The 21,981-nt window shown below is 39.1% G+C and overlaps 1 protein-coding gene across 3 annotated transcripts in view; it reads left to right on the forward strand.

Moving 5' to 3' along the window:
- LOC127446846 (histone acetyltransferase type B catalytic subunit-like) overlaps positions 1-21,981 on the forward strand; it is a 64,507-nt gene that overhangs the window by 23,034 nt on the left and 19,492 nt on the right. For all 3 annotated transcript variants that reach the window (XM_051708134.1, XM_051708136.1, XM_051708135.1), the window contains exons 5-8: positions 9,873-10,052; positions 12,495-12,616; positions 13,624-13,728; positions 17,081-17,187. In XM_051708134.1, coding sequence (XP_051564094.1) covers positions 9,873-10,052; positions 12,495-12,616; positions 13,624-13,728; positions 17,081-17,187 — 514 coding nt within the window. The remainder of the gene's footprint in view (positions 1-9,872; positions 10,053-12,494; positions 12,617-13,623; positions 13,729-17,080; positions 17,188-21,981) is intronic.

A 21,981-nucleotide genomic window follows, 5' to 3' on the forward strand; every position in this document is an offset into this window, starting at 1 on the left:
ACAGTGATGGCAGAGGGGAGGATTATGAGTGAATAACTGTCATCGAATCCAGAGGCAGGACCCAATCGCAGGGATTTATTAAATACCCACAAGGGGAAAAACAAACATAAACTACCCCGTAGGGGAAAAAGGTGTCCGTGCTGGGGCAGAGGGTAATGGAAATGGGCCGGACTGGAAAACGGGGCAAACACACAGGACCGACTGAATGGGGAACGGGACCAACTGGAACTAGACCAACCAACAGAACCGACTAGAATACACACAAGACAAACTGGCACTGGACAGCACACACAAGGAGACTAAAATAGGGAGAGAAATCAACAGGATAACAAGACAGGGCAGGTGTGACTAATAATGAGCAAATAAGAAGGCGGGGTATGATGTAAGACAGAGAGACACGTGGCGATACAGAAACAAAACAAAGCCACATGTTCTCACAAGACAACAAAACACCCAAATTGCATGAGCGCACATCACCAAGACAATAAGGCAATATGCGCCCATGCCAACGGACAAACAAGACGAGAGAATTCGTAACAACGGCAAACAAAGCGATGAGACGCATTCACACACTAAACGAAACCTGAACGTACATCATGAGGCAAACGGCACGCAACAGGCGACAAAAACATGACAGGACACCTGTGCGAGAGTACTGACACCTTAGACTGAAGTGACCGAACCTCAGCACAACATGAAGACAGCTTACAACCTGGGCGCGCAACACAAGCGCGATGCGAGGTGCACCCGTGTTCACGAGAGACAGACATAAACTATTGACGTGAGTGCATGCTGCCAAGATGACATAAGCGTGATGCGTCAATAACAGACAGAACGTGGAGCATGACACAGACCGAAACCGAACCAGACAGGAAGTCAGGATCCAGACACCATACTCCAGACATGGAACAACACAGACCAAAGAGTGCATGGCAGGGAATACAACCGAAACCGTGTGCTCACACAAAGACAGACAATGAAACACAAGACAGACATGGGACGATAATGTCATGGTCCTGTCAGACCAAAACCCAAAATGACAAGAGTGGCAGGACCGTGACAATAACAACTTAAATTTGGGTCTTTTTCTTACACAAAGCAGTCATATGACTTTGGAAGTCTTTGAATATAGCACATATAGTCGTACTTAAACTACTTTTTTGGTGGAACTATTACTTAAACAGGGTTCCCACATATACTGGAAAACCAATGCAATTTACTAGTCATGGAAATGAGAAAAATACCAAAATGTCCTGGAAAATATTTGTGTATAATAAAACTGTTTGTCTGTCGCTAAAAAGGTTTTTGTTACATGTAGGCCTGTTGCGATGATAAAATAATGGTCTGATTGCGGTTTCTGTGTCATTCAGTTGAAATTGGAGTCCGAGCCTCACTGAGCTGCACCATGGAGGTCAACCAGCTCCTGTCCGGAAGAGCGCACAAAGTGCTTTTCAAGTGTTCTGATGCGTGCTGTCAGCAGACGCTCGCGCCAAACTCTCGCGAAAATTAAACGAACAAGTACAAACTGAGATAGTGAATGCCAAGTGCTCCGGTTTCACTTTAAACGATCTTGTAATGGCAAATGTTCCTGGTTCATACACGCAGTGACACAGAGGAGACGCACGCTTACTCTATTTCTGTGGAGTGATAAAAGGTTTTGTTTCATGACAAATAAGGGCTCGTGGGTTTAATCAGAGCATTAAAATAACATGTGAAAGTGAAGAAATTAGGACAGTTATGCACTATTGCATAATATAATAAAATATTATATATAGTAAAATATATATTAAAAATTTTTTTTTTTTATATAAAAATGTCATGCAAAATATGAGTTCAAAAAACAACAGTGTAAATGTAAAACTGACCAAAACTAAAGTTGACAAAAAAAGAGACATATTTTAAGTATTTAGAAATATTTTGATATTTAAAATATTATTTTCATGTCATTCATATGTTTTTAAAGCCTTAAAAGGAAATCACATATCTCTATTTTATTATTTGATTTATATATTTCAAGTTAAATTTGTAAAAATGACTTCTTAGGGTGTATGAAGCACACATGCAGAAAAAAGCACACCTTAAGAAATATGACAATTAATCTTGAAAGCCCTAAAACAGACAATCATCATAATTGCAATTATTTGTTTTGCTCTAGTTACATGTACAAAAACATAATGATGATCAAGACTCCGGATAGGTGTCAAATACATAAATACGTACACTGTAAAAAAAAAAAAAAAATCATAATTTTAACGGTAAAAGACTGTAAAAATGCTACAGCAAAAACGTAAGTTGGTTAACGGGTAGTTATCTTAAAATATACGGTAAAAAACTGGAATATATTTAAAAAGACAATACATCTAGTTTTACGGTAAAAGTTTGTTATAATTATTTTTTAATATAAAAAGTATGATTTTCTGTATAATTAACAGTAAAAATGTATACTTTTTAACAAGAGGGTACATGTAATTTTTACGGTAAATTGTTGTTAAAATTACGGTAATCGGGCGTTCCCAGAATTCCCTGTGTGACCCAGTTCGTTTCATTATATTTTATGGGAATGTTATGTTTCTTCTTATTTTTAATATCAGTTATGTACATTGGGGTGTAATGTTATATTTGCTGTAGTTTAGTTAATGTTTATTGTATTATTTTAATTTCACACGTTACCCTGATGGTGTTTAGTGTATGTGTGAGTGACTGAGCCCCGTCTCTACATGTTTATTGTATTATTTTAATTTCACATGTGTTACCCTGATGGTGTTTAGTGTTTGTGTGAGTGACACTGAGCCCCGTCTCTACACGTTTATTGTATTATTTTAATTTCACATGTGTTACCATGATGGTGTTTAGTGTTTGTGTGAGTGACACTGAGCGCTGTCTCTACATGTTTATTGTATTATTTTAATTTCACATGTGTTACCCTGATGGTGTTTAGTGTTTGTGTGAGTGACACTGAGCCCCGTCTCTACACGTTTATTGTATTATTTTAATTTCACATGTGTTACCCTGATGGTGTTTAGTGTTTGTGTGAGTGACACTGAGCGCTGTCTCTACATGTTTATTGTATTATTTTAATTTCACACGTGTTACCCTGATGGTGTTTAGTGTTTGTCAAATCAAAATCAAATCAAATCACTTTATTGTCACACAGCCATATACATAAGTGCAATGGTGTGTGAAATTCTTGGGTGCAGTTCCGATCAACATAGCAGTCGTGACAGTGATGAGACATATACCAATTTACAATAACATCAAATAAACACAGCACAATTTAAACATCTGATATACACATAATTACACTCAACAATATACAAATAATAACATACACTGTACAGTATACAATACGCACAATATTGATACACATTATTCAATAAAAATTAAAAATAAAAATATATAAAAAAGTGTGTATATATATATATGTATATATATATATATATATATATATATATATATATATATATATATATATATAGAATGTACAGTATTGTACTGTATTGACATTCAGGCTGTCGGTTGATAGTCAGTTGTTAAGAGAGAACGTAATATAATATAATAATAATAATAATATAATTTATGATATAAGAGTAAGGGTAATAAAGTGCAGTGATGATGTATTTTGATCGTGAGAGATCAAGAGTTCAGAAGTCTGATTGCTTGGGGAAAGAAGCTATCATGGAGTCGGCTGGTGCGGGTCCTGATGCTGCGATACCGCCTACCTGATGGTAGCAGTGAGAACAGCCCATGGCTCGGGTGGCTGGAGTCTCTGATGATCCTCCGAGCTTTTTTCACACACCGCCTTGTATATATTTCCTGGAGGGAGGGAAGCTCACCTCCGATGATGTGTCTGGGAGTTCGCACCACCCTTTGCAGTGCTTTGCAGTTGTGGGCAGTGCTATTGCCGTACCAGGCGGAGATACAGCCAGTCAGGATGCTCTCCCCAGTGCAGGTGTAGAACCGTGTGAGGATGTGGCAGTTCATTCCAAACTTCCTCAACCATCTCAGGAAGAAGAGGCGCTGATGAGCCTTCACAACGACTTCATTGTGGACGGACCATGTGAGTTCCTCAGTGATGTGGACACCCAGGAACTTGAAGCTGCTGACTCTCTCCACTGGTGCTCCATTGATGGTGATGGGACTGTGTTCTCTGTCTTTTCTTCTGAAGTCCACCACAAGCTCCTTTGTCTTACTGATGTTGAGGGAGAGGTTGTGCTCCTGACACCAGTGTGTCAGGGTGTGCACCTCCTCTCTGTAGGCTGTTTCATCATTGTCAGTGATCAGACCTACCACCGTCGTGTCATCAGCAAACTTAATGATGGCATTGGAGCTATGTGTTGCCACACAGTCATGTGTGTACAAGGAATACAGTAGTGGGCTGAGAACACAGCCCTGTGGGGCTCCAGTGTTGAGGGTCAGTGATGAGATGTTGCTGCCTATTCTAACCACCTGGCGTCTGCTTGACAGGAAGTCCAGGATCCAGCTGCACAGCGAGCTGTTTAAGCCCAGAGCCCGGAGTTTCTCATCTAGCTTGGAGGGCACTATGGTGTTGAATGCTGAGCTGTAGTCTACAAACAGCATTCTCACATAAGTGTTGTTTTTTTCCAGGTGGGAGAGAGCAGTGTGTATTGTAGATGCAATGGCATCATCAGTGGAGCGGTTGTTGCGGTAAGCAAACTGCAGCGGGTCAAGATTGAGTGGCAATACAGAGCAGATGTAATCTCTGATTAGTCTCTCAAAACATTTGCTGATGATGGGGGTCAGAGCAACAGGACGCCAGTCATTTAAGCAGGTGATTTTGGATTGCTCTGGTACAGGCACAATGGTGGATGTTTTAAAGCATGTGGGGACTACAGACAAAGAGAGGGAAAGGTTGAAAATGTCCGTAAAAACACCAGCCAGCTGGTTCGCGCACGCTCTGATGACGTGGCCCGGAATGCCGTCTGGGCCAGTGGCTCTGTGGATATTCACCCGTCAGAAGGATCGGGTTACATCCGCTACAGAGACGGAGAGTGAACTAACCTCTGTAGCTTCAGCTGCGAGAGCTCTCTCCGCGAGGGCGGTGTTATTTCCCTCAAAATGAGCATAAAAAGTATTTAGCTCATCCGGGAGAGAGGCAGCGGTGTTCATGGCGGAGTTTTTATTCCCTTTAAAGTCCGTGATGATGTTAATTCCCTGCCACATGCTTCTAGAGTTGGTGGTGTTAAACTGTTCTTCAATCTTGCTGCTGTACTGGCGTTTTGCGGTTCTGTTCTTCAATTTTTCGGGCATAACTGGCTTGTTTATGCTCCTCCGCGTTCCTGGAATTAAAAGCGGAGGTCCACACATTAAGTACCGCGCGAACTTCGCTATTGATCCAAGGTTTCTGATTCGGATAGATCCGTATTGTCCTGGTCGGAATCACGTCCTCTACGCACGTTCTGATGAAACACATTACGCTATCAGCGTAAAGCTCGATGTCGTCATCAGAGGCGGACCGGAACATCTCCCAGTCCGTGTGATCAAAACAGTCTTGTAGCGTAGAATCTGATTGGTCCGACCAGCACTGGATCGTTCTGAGGGTGGGTGCTTCCTGTTTCAATTTCTGCCTGTAAGCGGGCAGAAGCAGAATGGTAAAGTGGTCCGATTTGCCAAATGGTGGGCGGGGGAGGGATTTGTAGCCATCCCGGAATGGAGAGTAGCAATGGTCCAAAACCCGGTCCCCTCGTGTGTTGAAACTAATTTGCAGGTGATATTTTGGTGCGACTGATTTTAAACTGGCTTTATTAAAGTCCCCGGTCACAATGAACACGGCTTCAGGGTGCGTGGTTTCCTGCTCACTTATTCTCCCATACAGTTCCTTGAGTGCCCGGTCTGTGTCGGCTTGTGGGGGAATGTACACAGCAGTGATAATGACTGCTGTGAATTCCCTGGGTAGCCAGAATGGTCGACACAGAAGCATAAGAAATTCCAGATCAGGAGAACAGAAAGACTTGATAGAATGTACGTTCCTCTGATCACACCAGGATTTGTTGAACATAAAACATACACCACCTCCTCTAGTTTTACCTGAGAGGTCTTTCGCTCTGTCCGCTCGGTGCACGGAGAACCCCGCGGGTTCAATGGCTGAGTCTGGAATCTCCGCAGACATCCAAGTTTCTGTAAGGCAGATAATGCAGCAGTCCCTCGTCTCTCGTTGGAAAGAGATCCGCGCTTTCAGCTCGCAGAGCTTGTTATCCAGAGACTGAACATTTGCCAGTAGAATAGTGGGTAGCGGGGGTCGATTTGCGCAGCGTTTTACTCTGATGAGAACGCCGGCTCTGTTTCCCCTTTTCCTCCTGTGTTTCCGCGGCCGTGCTGCCCAGACAAAGGGCTCCGCTTGCGTGTTTGTAAACAGCGGGTCGGCATTGAGGAATGTGATGTCCGGTTTTTGGTGTGAGATTGCTGAACCAATGTCCAAAATTGTTTGTCTGTTGTAGACAATAAGGCAGACAACATCCAAGACAAAAAACATAAGAATTGTGAACAAAACAAACAAAACATTGCTATGTTGTGTTGGAGCTCGCAACGCAGCAGCCATACTCGGCGCCATCTTGAGTCCTTAATTGTGTGAGTGACACTGAGCACTGTCTCTACATGTTTATAGGTCATTGCTCCTGGAAGAGCCACTATTGATGAACTTCATGTCATCATGTGCCCTTTTGTAGTTACTACGGTGATTAACAATATATTATGAAGTGAAAAGCATATTTTTACAGTTTCAGAAGGTTAATATATCAAGTTTATTATTTAATAATATATACGACGGTAATGCACCGTAAAATATGCAGGCATCAAAATTACATCCTGTAAAGCCTGAAATGTGGTTACCGTTTTTTTAATTATTTTTTTTTATAGTGAATTTCTGGCAACCACAGCTGGCAGTTTTTTAACGTAAATTTAACAGGATTTTTTTTTTTTACAGTGTATCATTTTGTCACTTTTGCTGGCTGCGCATTGTGAAACTATGTCATTGGTTTACTGTCATAAACAAAGCTCTGTTACGTACATTCTCTGCTCATATGCTGTCATCTCTGCTTTGCTCTGTCGAAATAGTTTAAGTATCAGTATAGTGCAAGTTTTTTTTTTTTTTTTTTTTTTTTTTTTTGATGGCTGTGGTGTTAACTACAAAAACATTTGAGTTGTAAATATTAGATAATGTCAACGGTCGGAACGCTGCTAAATAAGGCGGAAACGCATCACAGTTTGTGAAAAGGGTCCATTAAACCACAAAAGGCTATGATTTAATTAAATAAATATATAATCTGCATGTGCTGCACACTTCAAAATGAATGTGTAAAGCCTGCCGCTCATACACTGAAAACATTGTGATCATCAGAGCACTCTGAAGCGTGCAACACATACAGACTATATTTATTTAATTAAATTAAATTAAAATCTGCTTATCCAGATGTGAGAAACTACCGTCAAAAACACATAAAAACATAAAATAATAGCTTGATTTAAGTGAATTGGGAGGGAAGACAAAAATATTTTACTACTATATAGTAATGTAATTGTAGAGCCGAGGAGGGCGGGGCCGGGCTGGAATGAGACACACCCGGTCCCCAATCAGCCTGATGGGGCGCGCGAGGGATAAAGGCGGCCGGGGACGACAGTTCGGGAGAGAGAGATTTATAGACAGCTGTACTGTGTGTTTATAGTTGTGTGTTTTGTTTAAGTTGTTTATTAAATTATTATTTAAGTTGTCAAGCCGGTTCTCGCCTCCTCCTTTCCACCGAACCCCCTTACAGTAATGTTTACTGTAATTATAAATAATAACGTATAAAGAAATATCTCACACCTGTGATTAAGTTGTGAAACACTTCATTTGACAAAAATATCTCCCAATGTTGTTTAATATTTTATGGTGAGGATTTTGTAAAAGTACTTATAAACTCAGCAAAAAAAGTAATGTCCTCTCATTTTCAACTGCTTTTATTTTCAGCAAACTTAATGTGTAAATATTTGAATGAACATAAAAAGATTCAACAACTAAGACGTAAACTGAACAAGTTTCACAGACATGTGACTAACAGAAATGGAATAATGTGTTTCTGAACAAAGGGGGGGGGTCAAAATCAAAAGTAACAGTCAGTATCTGGTGTGGCCACCAGCTGCATTAAGTATTGCAGTGCATCTCCTCCTCATGGACCGCACCAGATTTGCCAGTTCTTGCTGTGAGAAGTTACCCCACTCTTCCACCAAGGCACTTGCAAGTTCCCGGACATTTCTGGGGGGAATGGCCCTAGCCCTCACCCTCCGACCCAACAGGTCCCAGATGTGCTCAGTGGGATTGAGACCTGGGCTCTTCGCTGGCCATGGCAGAACACTGACATTCCTGTCTTGCAGGAAATCACGCACAGAACAAGCAGTATGGCTGGTGGCATTGTCATGATGGAGGGTCATGTCAGGATGAGCCTGCAGGAAGGGTACCACATGAGGGAGAATGTCTTCTCTGTAACACACAGCGTTGAGAGTGCCTGCAATGATAACAAGCTCAGTCTGATGATGCTGTGACACACTGCCCCAAACCATGACGGACCCTCCACCTCCAAATCGATCCCGCTCCAGAGTACAGGCCTCGGTGTAACGCTCATTCCTTTGACGATAAACGCAAGTCCGACCATCACCCCTGGTGAGACAAAACTGCGACTCGTCAGTGCAGAGCACTTTTTGCCAGTCCTGTCTGGTCCAGTGAAGGTGGGTTTGTGCCCATAGGCGACATTGTTGCCGGTGATGTCTGGTAAGGACCTGCCTTACAACAGGCCTACAAGCCCTCAGTCCAGCCTCTCTCAGCCTACTGCGGACAGTCTGATCACTGATTGAGGGATTGTGCATTCCTGGTGTAATTTGGGCAGTTGTTGTTGCCATCCTATACCTGTCCCGCAGGTGTTGTTACACGTGGTCTGCCACTGCGAGGACAATCAGCTGTCCTTCCTGTCTCCCTGTAGCACTGTCTTAGGTATGGACATTGCAATTTATTGCCCTGGCCACATCTGCAGTCCTCATACCTCCATGCAGCATGCCTAAGGCACGTTCACGCAGATGAGCAGGGACCCTGGGCATTTTCTTTTGGTGTTTTTCAGAGTCAGTAGAAAGGTCTCTTTAGTGTCCTAAGTTTTTATAACTGTGACCTTAATTGCCTACCGTCTGTAAGCTGTTAGTGTCTTAATGACTGTTCCACAGGTGCATGTTCATTAATTGTTTATGGTTCATTGAACAAGCATGGAAAACATTGTTGAAACCCTTTACAATAAAGATCTGTGAAGTTATTTGGATTTTTACAAAATTATCTTTAAAATAGTGTTCTGAAAAAGGGACGTTTCTTTTTTTGCTGAGTTTATAATGTTATATAATGCAGCGTTATGTTAAAAATAAATTAATTTAGATAATTCTATTTCATTTGAATAAAGTTTTAATGAATTAATTTAATTAGAAATTATTTTGATGTTAAACTTGAATAAAGCTGTAGAATATGGAAATTCAGAAAAAATAACCATCCAATAACCACAATACATGGTACATCATAACCTCTTGTGTGTTTTTGCTTCCATATTACACCTGTTGAGCACATAAAATGTCCTGGAAAATTGTGCCTTGAAAGAGTGGGAACCCTGTTTAAACACCACTTCATCTTATTTACATGCTGAGTCAATTTCAGTGGTAAACACAGGTTTTTTTTAAAAGGTTTTTCTTTTTTATTTATGTTTCAATATTGCCTTTTTTTTTTTTTTTCATTTCTGTTGTTTTAATCCTAATACAGAATTGCCTCTCTCTTAAATCCATACTGTTGTATTTCAGAAGTATGGTTAGCTCTCATTTAAACTGCTTTCTCTCTGAATGTTTGTCTTAAGCCGGATGATGTGGAGAGTAAAATCAGAGAGATCATTCCTGCTGGTTTCTGCTGTAACACAGACTACTTCATCTCTCTACTGGAGAAAGAGGCCAACTTTAAACCCTTCGGCAGCCTGCAGCACACCTATAAAGTTCACAATGAGGAGGCAGGAGAGGACCTCACCTACCAGATACACAAGGTAATACAGCACATAGAGGCCCTGTCCCAAATGGCCCACAGTCTGTTGGGTAACAGTCCACTAAACTTTTCTAAAATAAAAAAAAACTTTTTATTTTTATACTATTTTTTTATGATTATCTCTGTATTGTTGCTGTATTGTTGTACACTGAAAGCTTCGGTCACCAAGACAAATTCCTTGTATGTGTATGTGCATACTTGGCAATAAAGCTCATTCTGATTCTAAACAGTCCACTACTAACCTTAAATGGCAAATGACTCACTCTCTTGGACTCCACTGATGTGCATGAGTCAAGTGAGCCATTTGGGATGGGCCCAGAATCACTGCTTTGACAGCTGGTGACATTAATGAGACTTCGTAATAGGCCATAGTTTGCAATTCAAAATAAGCACTTGTATTTTAGTCAATGTAACAGGTTGGGCAGTGTCAAAAACAACATAACATAAAACGGCATTTGCAATGCATTGAACGTCCATGTGACAAAAAAATGACGTGTTTCCAAGAATATTCAGTGAGAAAAAGTGCCGTGTGGGATTCAGTCTAATCAAACCAATGGTGTTTGACTGGATTGTGGAAAATGAAACGTGTTAGCCTATGATTTTATTGCTTATTATTATTTCTAAAGCTGCTTGGCCTTTAGTTACATTGTTTCAATGAAAGTTTCTATTGTACTACTTTATATATCTATGAATATTATAGTCATAATGTGAGCCAAAATGTAACAATTTATACTGTATGTGTGTGTATTTGATAAGATTATGACAGTGTTTTCTAAAGATTTCTGTTTTTGCAGTGGGGGAGCCCCTGTTGAGCCATATATATTAGTTTAAAAACAAATAAGTAAATGCTGTATATATTTGAATTAAAATATCATTTATCTTTTTTAGCTATGCAGTGTCAAATGAACAACCTATCAATAAAGATACTGATTTAAGTTTCACAAATCTTAAGAATACAGAACTGCTCTTGCTGCATTTCTGAAAGTAATGCTTACTTCAGTTCAGTAAGTGAGCCAAATGTTGTTTCAGAACTGCTCTAAGTAATTCGTGTGAAAATTTCATCAGAATTATTCAAATTTGTAAGCTTGTGAGTCTTTTAAACTATTCAACTTCTTATAAAAGAACCGGCTCAAAACAGTTATTTGCTTGTGAATCGAAATAACCTCGTCACACTGTTTTTTGCAGGCTGCCAGCGATAGAAACTCAATAGAAAGCTGCGTTTTCATGCCATTATTTTGGGATACACAGTTTTTTTTTATTTTTATTTTTATCTCTCTCTGTATTCAGACCTGGGATTCCATTAGCCTGTAATTACAGTTGTTTGACCGTTCAAACATCCCAATGTCCGACAAATTCAAAAATCGTCAGACAAAATGTCTGGTAAAAATATTACCACGAAGCATCAGCAACCCCTTTAGTTGATGCCACAAATGTACAGCATGACGCCATCCCAATGACGACAGCACTTTGCTGTCACGGAGGTTAAACTTTCTCGACTTGCGAAGTCCTAATCCGTGACTACAATGGGTTGTATCCCACACACTGGCTAAAGCAGGCTGCGTTATTCCCGTCTCTCACGCCCACATTGAGAAGCTTCTTACTTCAGAATCACATTAAAACAGCCTTGTGTTGCCGTCTTCTGGAGGAGAAGGGCATCAGGCTTATTTGAATCTCAAGTTGTAGAGAAACACTGGACTCATTTGACTTCACGTCGGCAGCTTCTGTGCTATGAGGAAAATAGTCATAAAAATAGAAAATAAATGGGCCAAGTTGAGAAATGATGACAATTATATGACAATATAACGATTTTTGATATTTTAATATTTCTTTATGAACTAAAAGATATGTGGCAAATTGCAGTTTAGCTTTTTGCTTTGTTTTTTTTTTGTTAGATGCTAATTGCATGACTGCCATTTCTTTTTAAATGGAAAAGCAGCTATCATGATCAAACATTATTATATTGCATATTATGCATAGTCCATCATGTAACAGTGCAAAATAAACACAGAAATGAGATGACCTGATTTTTTCCAATTTGTCCGGTAAACTTAATAATTCCCAGATACGTTAACAGGCACCAAAATTGGTTACCGGAGACTCTGATTCAGACTATATTTAGAATGCAAGATAGTATCTGGGGTAAAATTTCTTTACAATGTAATTTATTTTGCTGTAAATTCAATAGCGGCGGAGTGCCGCTGCAGGAAAGTGGAAGCACTGGATTATTACACCCCTGGAACAGAGTTTTTTTTTAATTACAAATATAATACTTTAGGAAGTCCATCTTGGAAATGTATAAAAAAAAAAAAACTTTTTTTGACACACCACATTATACATAACTATTATGATGAAATGTTCACTTTAACATGGTACTTTTTTTAAAATGAACTTCTGATAAAGTTGATGCTGTTAATAGAATTCATTTGGTCTTGACTCATTTCAGGTGGATATCTCGTGTCCAGGGTTCAGAGAGTATCATGAGCGCTTGCAGACGTTCCTCATGTGGTTCATTGAGACGGCCAGTTTCATTGATGTGGATGACGATCACTGGGATTTCTTCCTTGTGTGAGTGACTCAACAGAAAACCAGATTACTTCTTTCTTAAATTTCAGCATATCAAAGATTTCAACATATTATGGGCTCGTTGCTGGTTCAACACAAGCTATGGACTTCCGTTGTAAGTTCTTTACTCTAAACACTATTTTTATTTTATTTTTTATTGAGGAATGAGTCAAAAAAACATTTAATTGACAGTATGCTGATGTTAGAAATATGCTCTCAGATATTTCTTAATTTAGATATATGTACATTTATTAAAGACATTTAAGGCATTAGATAATCTATAGTATGATTTTAAAGACAATCTTTTAAACCATTGCAGCTTGTGGTAATGTGTGTATCTTGTGTTGTTGATAACTTTACAAATCAAGTGCTCGTACAAAGCCAGAGAGTGCCGATAAGAACGTTGTGTCAATTAAAAGTGAAGATCACATTGACAGTAACTTTCTTAACAATCATTTGCACACGCACTAATGTTCAAACGGGCCCAATGACGTCTCTCCTGCCTTTGTAAGGCCTGTGGGGCCAATTATCAGGCCGCTTTAATTATATTTTCTCCTGCATTGAGGCAAATTGTTGATCTGGCAAGAGTTTCCTTTGTGTTATTTGTCTCTCTTTCTTTTCTCTTGTGTTTCTTTCTCTCTTCAGTCAGGCCAAGAGGCTGAATTGAATGTTGTTGTCTTTTGAAATGCTGAATGAAGTCTCCAGCAGTAGTGAAGGGGACTCTGCTTGTGTTTTCTTTACTTTGGCACCTATTAAAACAGACAATTGGCAAATGGACTGGAGTGATGTGAAGAGGCTAGATGTCTGCCTCTCTGCTTTAAGTTGCAGTGCACCAATTAAGTGCATAATGCTTTCAGCGTCTGCAGCAGGTGCAGTGGCAGCCACTGGCCCTCCACGGCGTGCTCACACTGACAGTGGGCCACGGCGGGGGTCCGGTGCATGGGAGCGTGCCTACGATTGACCTGTCCGCCTTTGTCATCTCTCTCTATCTCTCTCTTTCTTTCCTGCAGATTTGAGAAGTACAATAAGGATGGAGAGACCCTCTACGCAACCGTTGGCTACATGACAGTGTATAATTACTACGTGTACCCAGACAAAACCAGACCACGTGTCAGGTAATTACTAAGGAAGCACGTGCCCACTATCTGCTTTATTCTACAGAAAGAAAATTATATATCTCTCTCTTTCTTGTCTCTAAATCTCCTAAATTAGCATCTTATGTCTCTTGTGTGCCAGCCCCTCTCTTGGTATTATAAGAACCACACATTCAGCATCACCCACCCAAAAGCCCGTTTTGAAAATGAATCTAATGTATTGATTGGCACTACATGGGAACATTCATTACGTTGAATGAACAGACTTCACCTTTCTGAGATGGATGAAATCATTGGAAACTATTTGAGCATGTTTTCAGCAGCGAAAGTGAGGTAGATATAGAAAGTATGATGGTCTAAAGCAGTGTTTCTCCACTGGTGTGTCACAACCAGAAAATGAGTCGCAGTTACGTTCTAATAGGGTCGCAGACAGCGGAGAAAATCAGGGAATTTTTAAATTGTGTTTTCCAAGCCTGGAAAATTCGTGGAAATTAATAACATTTAAAATTTCATGGAAAAGTCAGTGGATACACAAATACAGTATATAGGCCTGGCCGATATTTTGCCATTTTGCGATTAACTTTCGATTGCTGTGAAGTGTTTCCTTTTCCTTGTGTCAGTTCCGAAATCTACCAATAGATTTGTCAATGGATTGCCAGCACTTTCTGTTTTCAGTATTTTATCTTTTCAAGTGTATGCACATTTTGTTTACATCTGATTTGCTGTTGTTAAATTGTATCATGTTTATCGGCATTTATATTGGCCATTTAAAAAAAAGCATATTGGTCCACCACTAGATTTTGTAGTATAGTGAACACGTTTTTGTAGTTATGCTCTGGTCTTAAATATTTAATTAGCTAGATATTGCTCATAAGCCATAGTGATGTCTGATTTGTGAGCGAATCATACTTTTGAGTCTTTTCGATGAACAGGTTAAACTGGTTCACAAATCTGTCTGAATGATTCTTTGTAGGGGTGTGACGATTCGCTCTAACAATGATTCGATTACGATTCTTTACCTAACGATTACGATACATTGTGAAATCTGAAATTTGATCACGATTCGATTGTTTTGGAACGATTCATAATTATTTTCCAAAAATATGCCGAAAAAAGTTTCAAAGTTTTTACTGAACTTTCTTCATTTAGACAGCACAGAAATACGCCAGACTTGAGCACTAGAGTCACAGATGCATTTAAGACCGAGGAGGTTTGGCTTAAATGTCTGGCTGCATACATTAACAAAAATGCATTACATAATATGCACATTAGATGTTATGAATAAGTTACATTTAGAATGTGGTACATATAGATATGTTACATGCATAATAGATATCCGATAGTAATAAAGAATAATATAGTGTCTGATGCCACATAATGACTCGATGCACACGCACACAAACAGAAGGTAAACCATTAAGTAAGCATGATTGATTTGCATATCATGTAACAGAAAGATATTGCACCAATAATTAAAGATGAAATGTCATGTGCAGGCAGATAAGATTCATGTTTATATCGAGCAGGGTCATGGATTAAAAAATTGTCTATTAGTAGCGTGTAAAGGCGGTTGTGGTATGTGGTAACCGAATTCCCTATTCATTTTGGGACAGGGAGAGAGGCGCGAGGTGGCTAAACCGAGGTGCCTCTGCTTGTCAAGCTCGTTTACGAGAATCCAATTGCATTTTCATGCAGGACTGTTTGCGGCACACATTGTGAAAGATAAAAGTGCTTTATATTTTCGCAGCTGCAGAGTGTCATTGATCAGTCACAGGTGACTGTAATCAACTGGTTCCATTCAGAACAGTCTGAAATCGCTCCCTTTTCCCTGTAGCATTCACTAATAATAACTATAAAGAGAACGAATGAGAACTTTTGTCAAATTGCTGCAAACTGTTTTGAATAATGACACAGAAAGCCGAACTCGGCAGCATCCATCCATCTATATCTATCCATTTTATCTTATGTAGGTTCGCGGAGTGAACTCGATAGCATAAACTTTCTTTATTTCAAAGTGCGCTTTCCCTTCAATCTCACGAGGTTTGCGTAATATGAGATGGTCACATTGGTTATTAAAATAGTAATGATAATCGATTCTTAAATTAAATAATCGATGCATCAAAAGTTCTTTGAATGATCGATGCACCGCGATGCATTTTCACACCCCTAATTCTTTGGCAGTCTGTCTCCAAAAATCTAAATGATTTTGAAAAATAATTTTGCAATAATCACAAATGACTGAAAAGGTCAAGGAAAAATCCGGGAAATTCATTGATGAAAAGTATATGAGCCCTATAAAATGGAGCAAAAAATAAAAGAGCTAACCATATAATTGGCAAGGTTCCCACGGTCATGGAAAACCTGGAAGTATTAGGGAATTTTAAATTGAGTTTTCCAGGACTTATTTCCAAGTCTTATAGTCATGAATATTTCTATAATGTATAAATAGGCTACATTTAGCAAAGACAGTCTCTTTAAAATTTTATTTGAATAAATCATGAATGACTAAAAGTAATGGAAAAGTTATACAAATTGATTGTTCTTGGTTTCCATGGTCATGGTAATCCTGGAAATATCAGAGAATTTTAAAAATTGTCATGGAAACGAATAAAACCTCAAAAAGACATGGAAATTTCTAAAGAGAATATATATTTTTCTAGTTTTTCTCTGTTCCAATTTAATGAGAAAGACATTGCTCTTGTTTATAGTAAAACTTGCTTACTTTGATATCCCATTTGTCAGTGAATCATTCTTTTAATCAGTTCTTTTTAATGAATTCAGAACGGTTCACAAATCTAAACAATTCATTTGCAAATCAGTCTCAATCAAAATTATTATTAAACATTGTATCCAGTAATCAAAAATGCCTGTAAAGTCATCAAAAGGTCATGGAAATGAATTGGTCAAAAAGGGTGAAACCCTGTATATCTTTTGTTGTTGACATAGAAGGCTGTAAATCCAATTAAACTTGAAAGTATTTTGGTGCAAATTCCCCTATCACTTGATAATACTAATAGAATATTTGACCATATTTGATTGTTTTTTTATTATTATTATTTTTTTATGCATTTTTCCATGTATCATCATCATGTCAAGTTTTAAATGTGATTTAAGAGACATTTTCTTAACATGACTTTTGTATGATAATTGAATTTGGTCAAGTGTTGGGTCTTGGGTCTATAGTGTCAGTTTCAGTAGATGCTGTAAAGTCAGTAGTGTAGTGTGCATCTGATGAGTGCTGGAGGTGTAACACTGCTCTGTGTTTGCAGAACCATTGCTCAAAGACTTAAGAGTTCTAACCTTAAATTGTCTTTGTGGTAAAGCCTTGTGCTCTTGTGTGCTGGGTTACTAAAGCTTTTGTGTTTGTGTGCAGTCAGATGCTGATCTTACCGCCATTCCAGGGAGAAGGCCATGGGGCTCAGCTCTTAGAGACAGTCCACCGATACTACTGCAGTTCACCTAAAGTACAGGACATCACAGGTACTAGTGGACACTGAGTCCTAGTCGTTTATGAGTCCTTATTTTAGCTGTTTATTTGTCTTTCTTGTGTGTCTTAATTTGATTTAGCAAGCATCTCTATAACCTTGGCTTATAAGTAAGCTATAGGGTTGCTCTGGGATTAGTGTTGTGGAGGTGAATGGATGTTATGTAAATTGCAGGCAGTTTGCTGTTGAAATGTGCTGGCCACATGCTGCCACTCACTCACCCCCTCACAAAGACACAATTATTCACAGAGAGAGAGAGAGAGAACAACGCCTCACTCTACCAGAGGAGATCTCTATCCACCACTTACAACTTTCCCATGTCTATCTCTCTCTCCGTGTACACGCACATATCTGTCTTTTCCCCTCTCTTTATTTCATCTCTTCGAAAGTAGTCTGTGTTTCCTCTGATATCTAACAACACACCTTACCAAAGAGAACATGCATTTACCCAAATTTCCATCACTGATTTATTCAATATGAGAGTTTTAAAGGAATAATTTGCCCAGAAATGAAAATCCTCTCTCCTATTTACCCTCCAGGGCTCCAGACTAACATTTGAGAGCAGTGGCACTGGAGCCATCAAGTTCTATAGATGGTGGCACCAACACCTGATTTGGTTGCACCAGTTAAAAAATTATTAGTTTCTGCCCTTAATAAAAAAAAATAACAAAAATAAGGACAGAAACAAATAATACTAGTGATAAATTGTATTGCAGAAATAAGTGCAATTACCAAGATTGCATATTTTGCCACTATGAAATGCACATTCAACAGTAAAACAGATTTTGATTATGGAAGCACATGAAAACTTGCTGATACTAAGAACAGTGACACCTGTAAAAACATCTGTGAAAATTGATATGCACCAAATTTATATAGGGCTAAATTGAAATATTCTGACTGTGTGATTATGTTGGGACTTCAGCTGATTATGTAAAGTTATCCCTTGGAATCTCTGAAGGCAAACCAAGTCAGTTACTTAACTTTTTTTCTACTGTCAAAAGAGCATTCGATTTTAGACAGAAAAAAAACCCGGATAGGTTGATCCATAATAATTCTGAAGATTTACATTTAGTTCTTTCAAATTATCAATTGTTTTAACAGTGGTATTTGTAATAAGGCCAGTGTAACCACGTGATAAACCATGCATGCATGCTTCTTACTAATATCGTTAGTAACTCCAATAAAATAAAATAAAATAAAAACTGCCATTTTTGTTAAGAAAATAAAGACATTTTGAAAGAATAAATACAAAATATAAACATTTTGAATTTGCCGTAATTGTAACAAAAGCAATTTAATTGTAATATTTAATAGAACTATATAAATAATATAATAATATTCAGTATGAATATGTACCGCATTTCTGCTAACAAAAGCATAGAACAGTACAGTGACTGATGCTAAATCAATGGTAAATTGATGTCAAAATCAGAATGAGCTTTATTGCCAAGTATGCTTACATATACAAGGAATTTGTCTTGGTGACAGGAGCTTCCAGTACACAACAATACAAAAACAGCAACAAGACTTTTAAAAAATAATTAAAATTGAATAAAAAATAGATAAATATTGAAAAGAAAAAAGTATATATAGAATACACAATAGACAATATATACACATATACATAATATATATATATATATATATATATATATATATATATATATATATATATGTATACACACACACACATACATACATATATACACACACACATACATATACACATATATTAATATAAATACATACATACATACACATACATAGTGCAAATCTAAATACAAATCGGTTAAGTGCAGTGCAAGGGAATGGTATGACGTAATGGCAGACGAGGTAGGATGTGTTGGATAATATATAAAGACTAAGCTGTGTATTGCACATTAATTATTGCTCAAAGGGGCAGTTTTAACTGTTCATGAGATGGATAGCCTGGGGGAAAAAACTGTTACTGTGCCTGACGGTTCTGGTGCTCAGAGCTCTGAAGGCAACAGTTCAAAAAGGTAGTGGGCAGGGTGAGTGGGGTCCAGAGTGGTTTTTCCAGCCTTTTTTCCTCAATCTGGAAGTGTATAGTTCTTGAAGGGGGGGCAGGGGGCAACCAATAATCCTCTCAGCAGTCCGAACTGTCCTTTGTAGTCTTCTGATGTCTGATTTTGTAGCTGAACCAAACCAGACAGTTATTGAAGTGCAGAGGACAGACTCAATGACCGCTGAGTAGAACTGTATCAGCAGCGCCTGTGGCAGGTTGAATTTCCTCAACTGGCGAAGGAAGTACAACCTCTGCTGGGCCTTTTTCGCAATGGAGTCAATGTGGGTCTCCCACTTCAGGTCCTGTGAGATGGTAGTGCCCAGGAACCAGAATGACTCCACTGCTGCCACAGTGCTGTTTAGAATGGTGAGGGGGGACAGTGTTGGGGGGTTCCTCCTAAAGTCCACAATAATTTCCACCATTTTGAGCGTGTTCAGCTCAAGGTTGTTTTGACTGCACCAGACAGCCAGTTTAACCTCCCTTCTGTATGCAGACTCATCGTCATTTCGGATGAGGCCGATGACAGTGGTGTCGTCTGCAAACTTCAGGAGCTTGACAGAGGGGTCCTTGGCGATGCAGTCATTGGTGTAGAGGGAGAAGAGTAGTGGGGAGAGCACACATCCCTGGGGGGCACCAGTGCTGATTGCACAGGTGCTGGATGTGAGTTTCCCCTGTCTCACAAGCTGCTGCCTATCTGTCAGAAAGCTGGTAATCCAATGACAGATAGTCATGGGAACAGAGAGTTGGTGTAATTTAGTCCGGAGAATAGCTAGGATGATTGTGTTGAAAGCCGAACTGAAGTCCACAAAAAGGATCCTTGCATATGTCCCTGGTCTGTCCAGATGTTGCAGGATATGATGCAATCCCATGTTGACTGCATCATCCACAGACCTGTTTGCTCGATAAGCAAATTGAAGGGGATCTAGAAAGGGTCCAGTGATGTCCTTCAGGTGGGCCAACACCAGTCTCTCAATTGACTTCATGACCACAGACGTCAGGGCGACAGGTCTGTAGTCATTAAGTCCTGTGATTTTTGGTTTCTTTGGGATGGGGATGATAGTGGAACGTTTGAAGAAGCATGGGACTTCACACTGCTCCAGTGATCTATTGAAGATCTGTGTGAAGATGGGGGCCAGTTGGTTAGCACAGGATCTAAGACATGCAGGTGAAACGCCATCTGGGCCATGTGCTTTCCTTATCCTTTGTTTTCGAAAGTCGCGGCTCACATCAGGTTGAGTAGCAGGAGGGGGGAGGAGGGGGTTGCAGGAGGTGTTGGTGTTTGTGTGAAGTGAAAGTCAGAGTGGGTGTGGGGTGTGAGATTGGGCCTTTCAAATCTACAGTAGAACACATTCAGGTCGTCAGCCAGTTGTTGGTCCACCACAGGGTTGGGGGTAGGAGTCCTGTAATTCATAAGTTGTTTCATGCCACTCCACACTGATGCAGGGTCGTTAGCTTAAAACTTGTTTTTCAGCTTCTCAGAGTATCTTCTTTTAGCCACTCTGATTCCCTTATTCAGTGTGTTCCTGGCCTGATTGTACAAGACTTTATCCCCAACTCTGTAAGCATCCTTTTTGGCCTGACGAAGCTGCCTGAGTTCCGCTGTAAACCATGGTTTGTCATTGTTAAATGTTAAATAAGTCCTATTAGGAATGCACATAGCCTCACAGAAACTGATATATGATGTAACAGTATCTGTGAGCTCTTCCAGGTCTGTGGCTGCAGCCTCAAAAACACTCCAATCCGTGCAATCGAAGCAGGCTTGTAGTTCCAGCTCTGCTTCGTTGGTCCATTCCTTTACAGTCTTTACTACAGGCTTAGCAGATTTTAATTTCTGTCTGTAGGTTGGAAGAAGATGAACCAGACAGTGATCAGATAGTCCCAAAGCTGCTCTAGGAACAGAGCGATATGCATCCTTTATTGTTGTATAGCAGTGATCCAGTATATTTCTGTCTCTGGTAGGGCATGTAATTTGCTGTTGAAAATATAATAATTATTATAATATACTTAAAAAAAAAAATTCCATTTTTATTTTTGATCAAATAAAATGCTGCAGAACAGAGCTTCACAGTATTAATGAAAATCACAACATGCTGATAATACACTTGCGTTGTGATATTGCTTAATGATGATAATAATAATAATACAGCCATTTAATATTAGATAATTGTTATTATGATTATTATTGCTACTTTTGAATATTACATTTTATACAGTAGTTATATTTTTCTGTCTTAAATTTCACGCATCTATTTGAATAGAGCTTTCATTTAAGTGGGACTTTTATTTTGACAGACCTTTGAGTTCTTCCTGTTTTTGATTGGTTAGTTATATCAAGCTTTCCCATTAATGCTGGGATAATCCCGTCACAACTCTGGAGCTGAAATCTTAGAGCTGCACCAGAGGAGTTCATTTAAGTGTTAACAGCCGTTTAACTCTAAACACACTGCATGAACATCAAGCACCAGTAGTGTGTGTTGAGTTGTGTGAGTGTGTGAGCATGCGTGCGTGTGTGTTTGTGTGAAGCTGATGACGGAGCAGAGTGGCACCTCTTGTTCATTTTGTAACATGAAGCGCATGTGAATATAATATTTCATTAAATTACATCCTTCTGCTGTTTAATGATCACACTTGGCCATATCCAGAGGTTTTTTATTTTATTTTCAAATTGTCATTGATTTCATCTAAAAACTATCATTTGCTAATGACAGCATACTGTAATATGGTACCAAAATTAGCAACAAGATGATATCATACTGTTTA

The sequence above is a fragment of the Myxocyprinus asiaticus genome, chromosome 10 (assembly GCF_019703515.2).
Source record: "Myxocyprinus asiaticus isolate MX2 ecotype Aquarium Trade chromosome 10, UBuf_Myxa_2, whole genome shotgun sequence".
In the NCBI taxonomy this organism is placed as follows: domain Eukaryota; kingdom Metazoa; phylum Chordata; class Actinopteri; order Cypriniformes; family Catostomidae; genus Myxocyprinus; species Myxocyprinus asiaticus.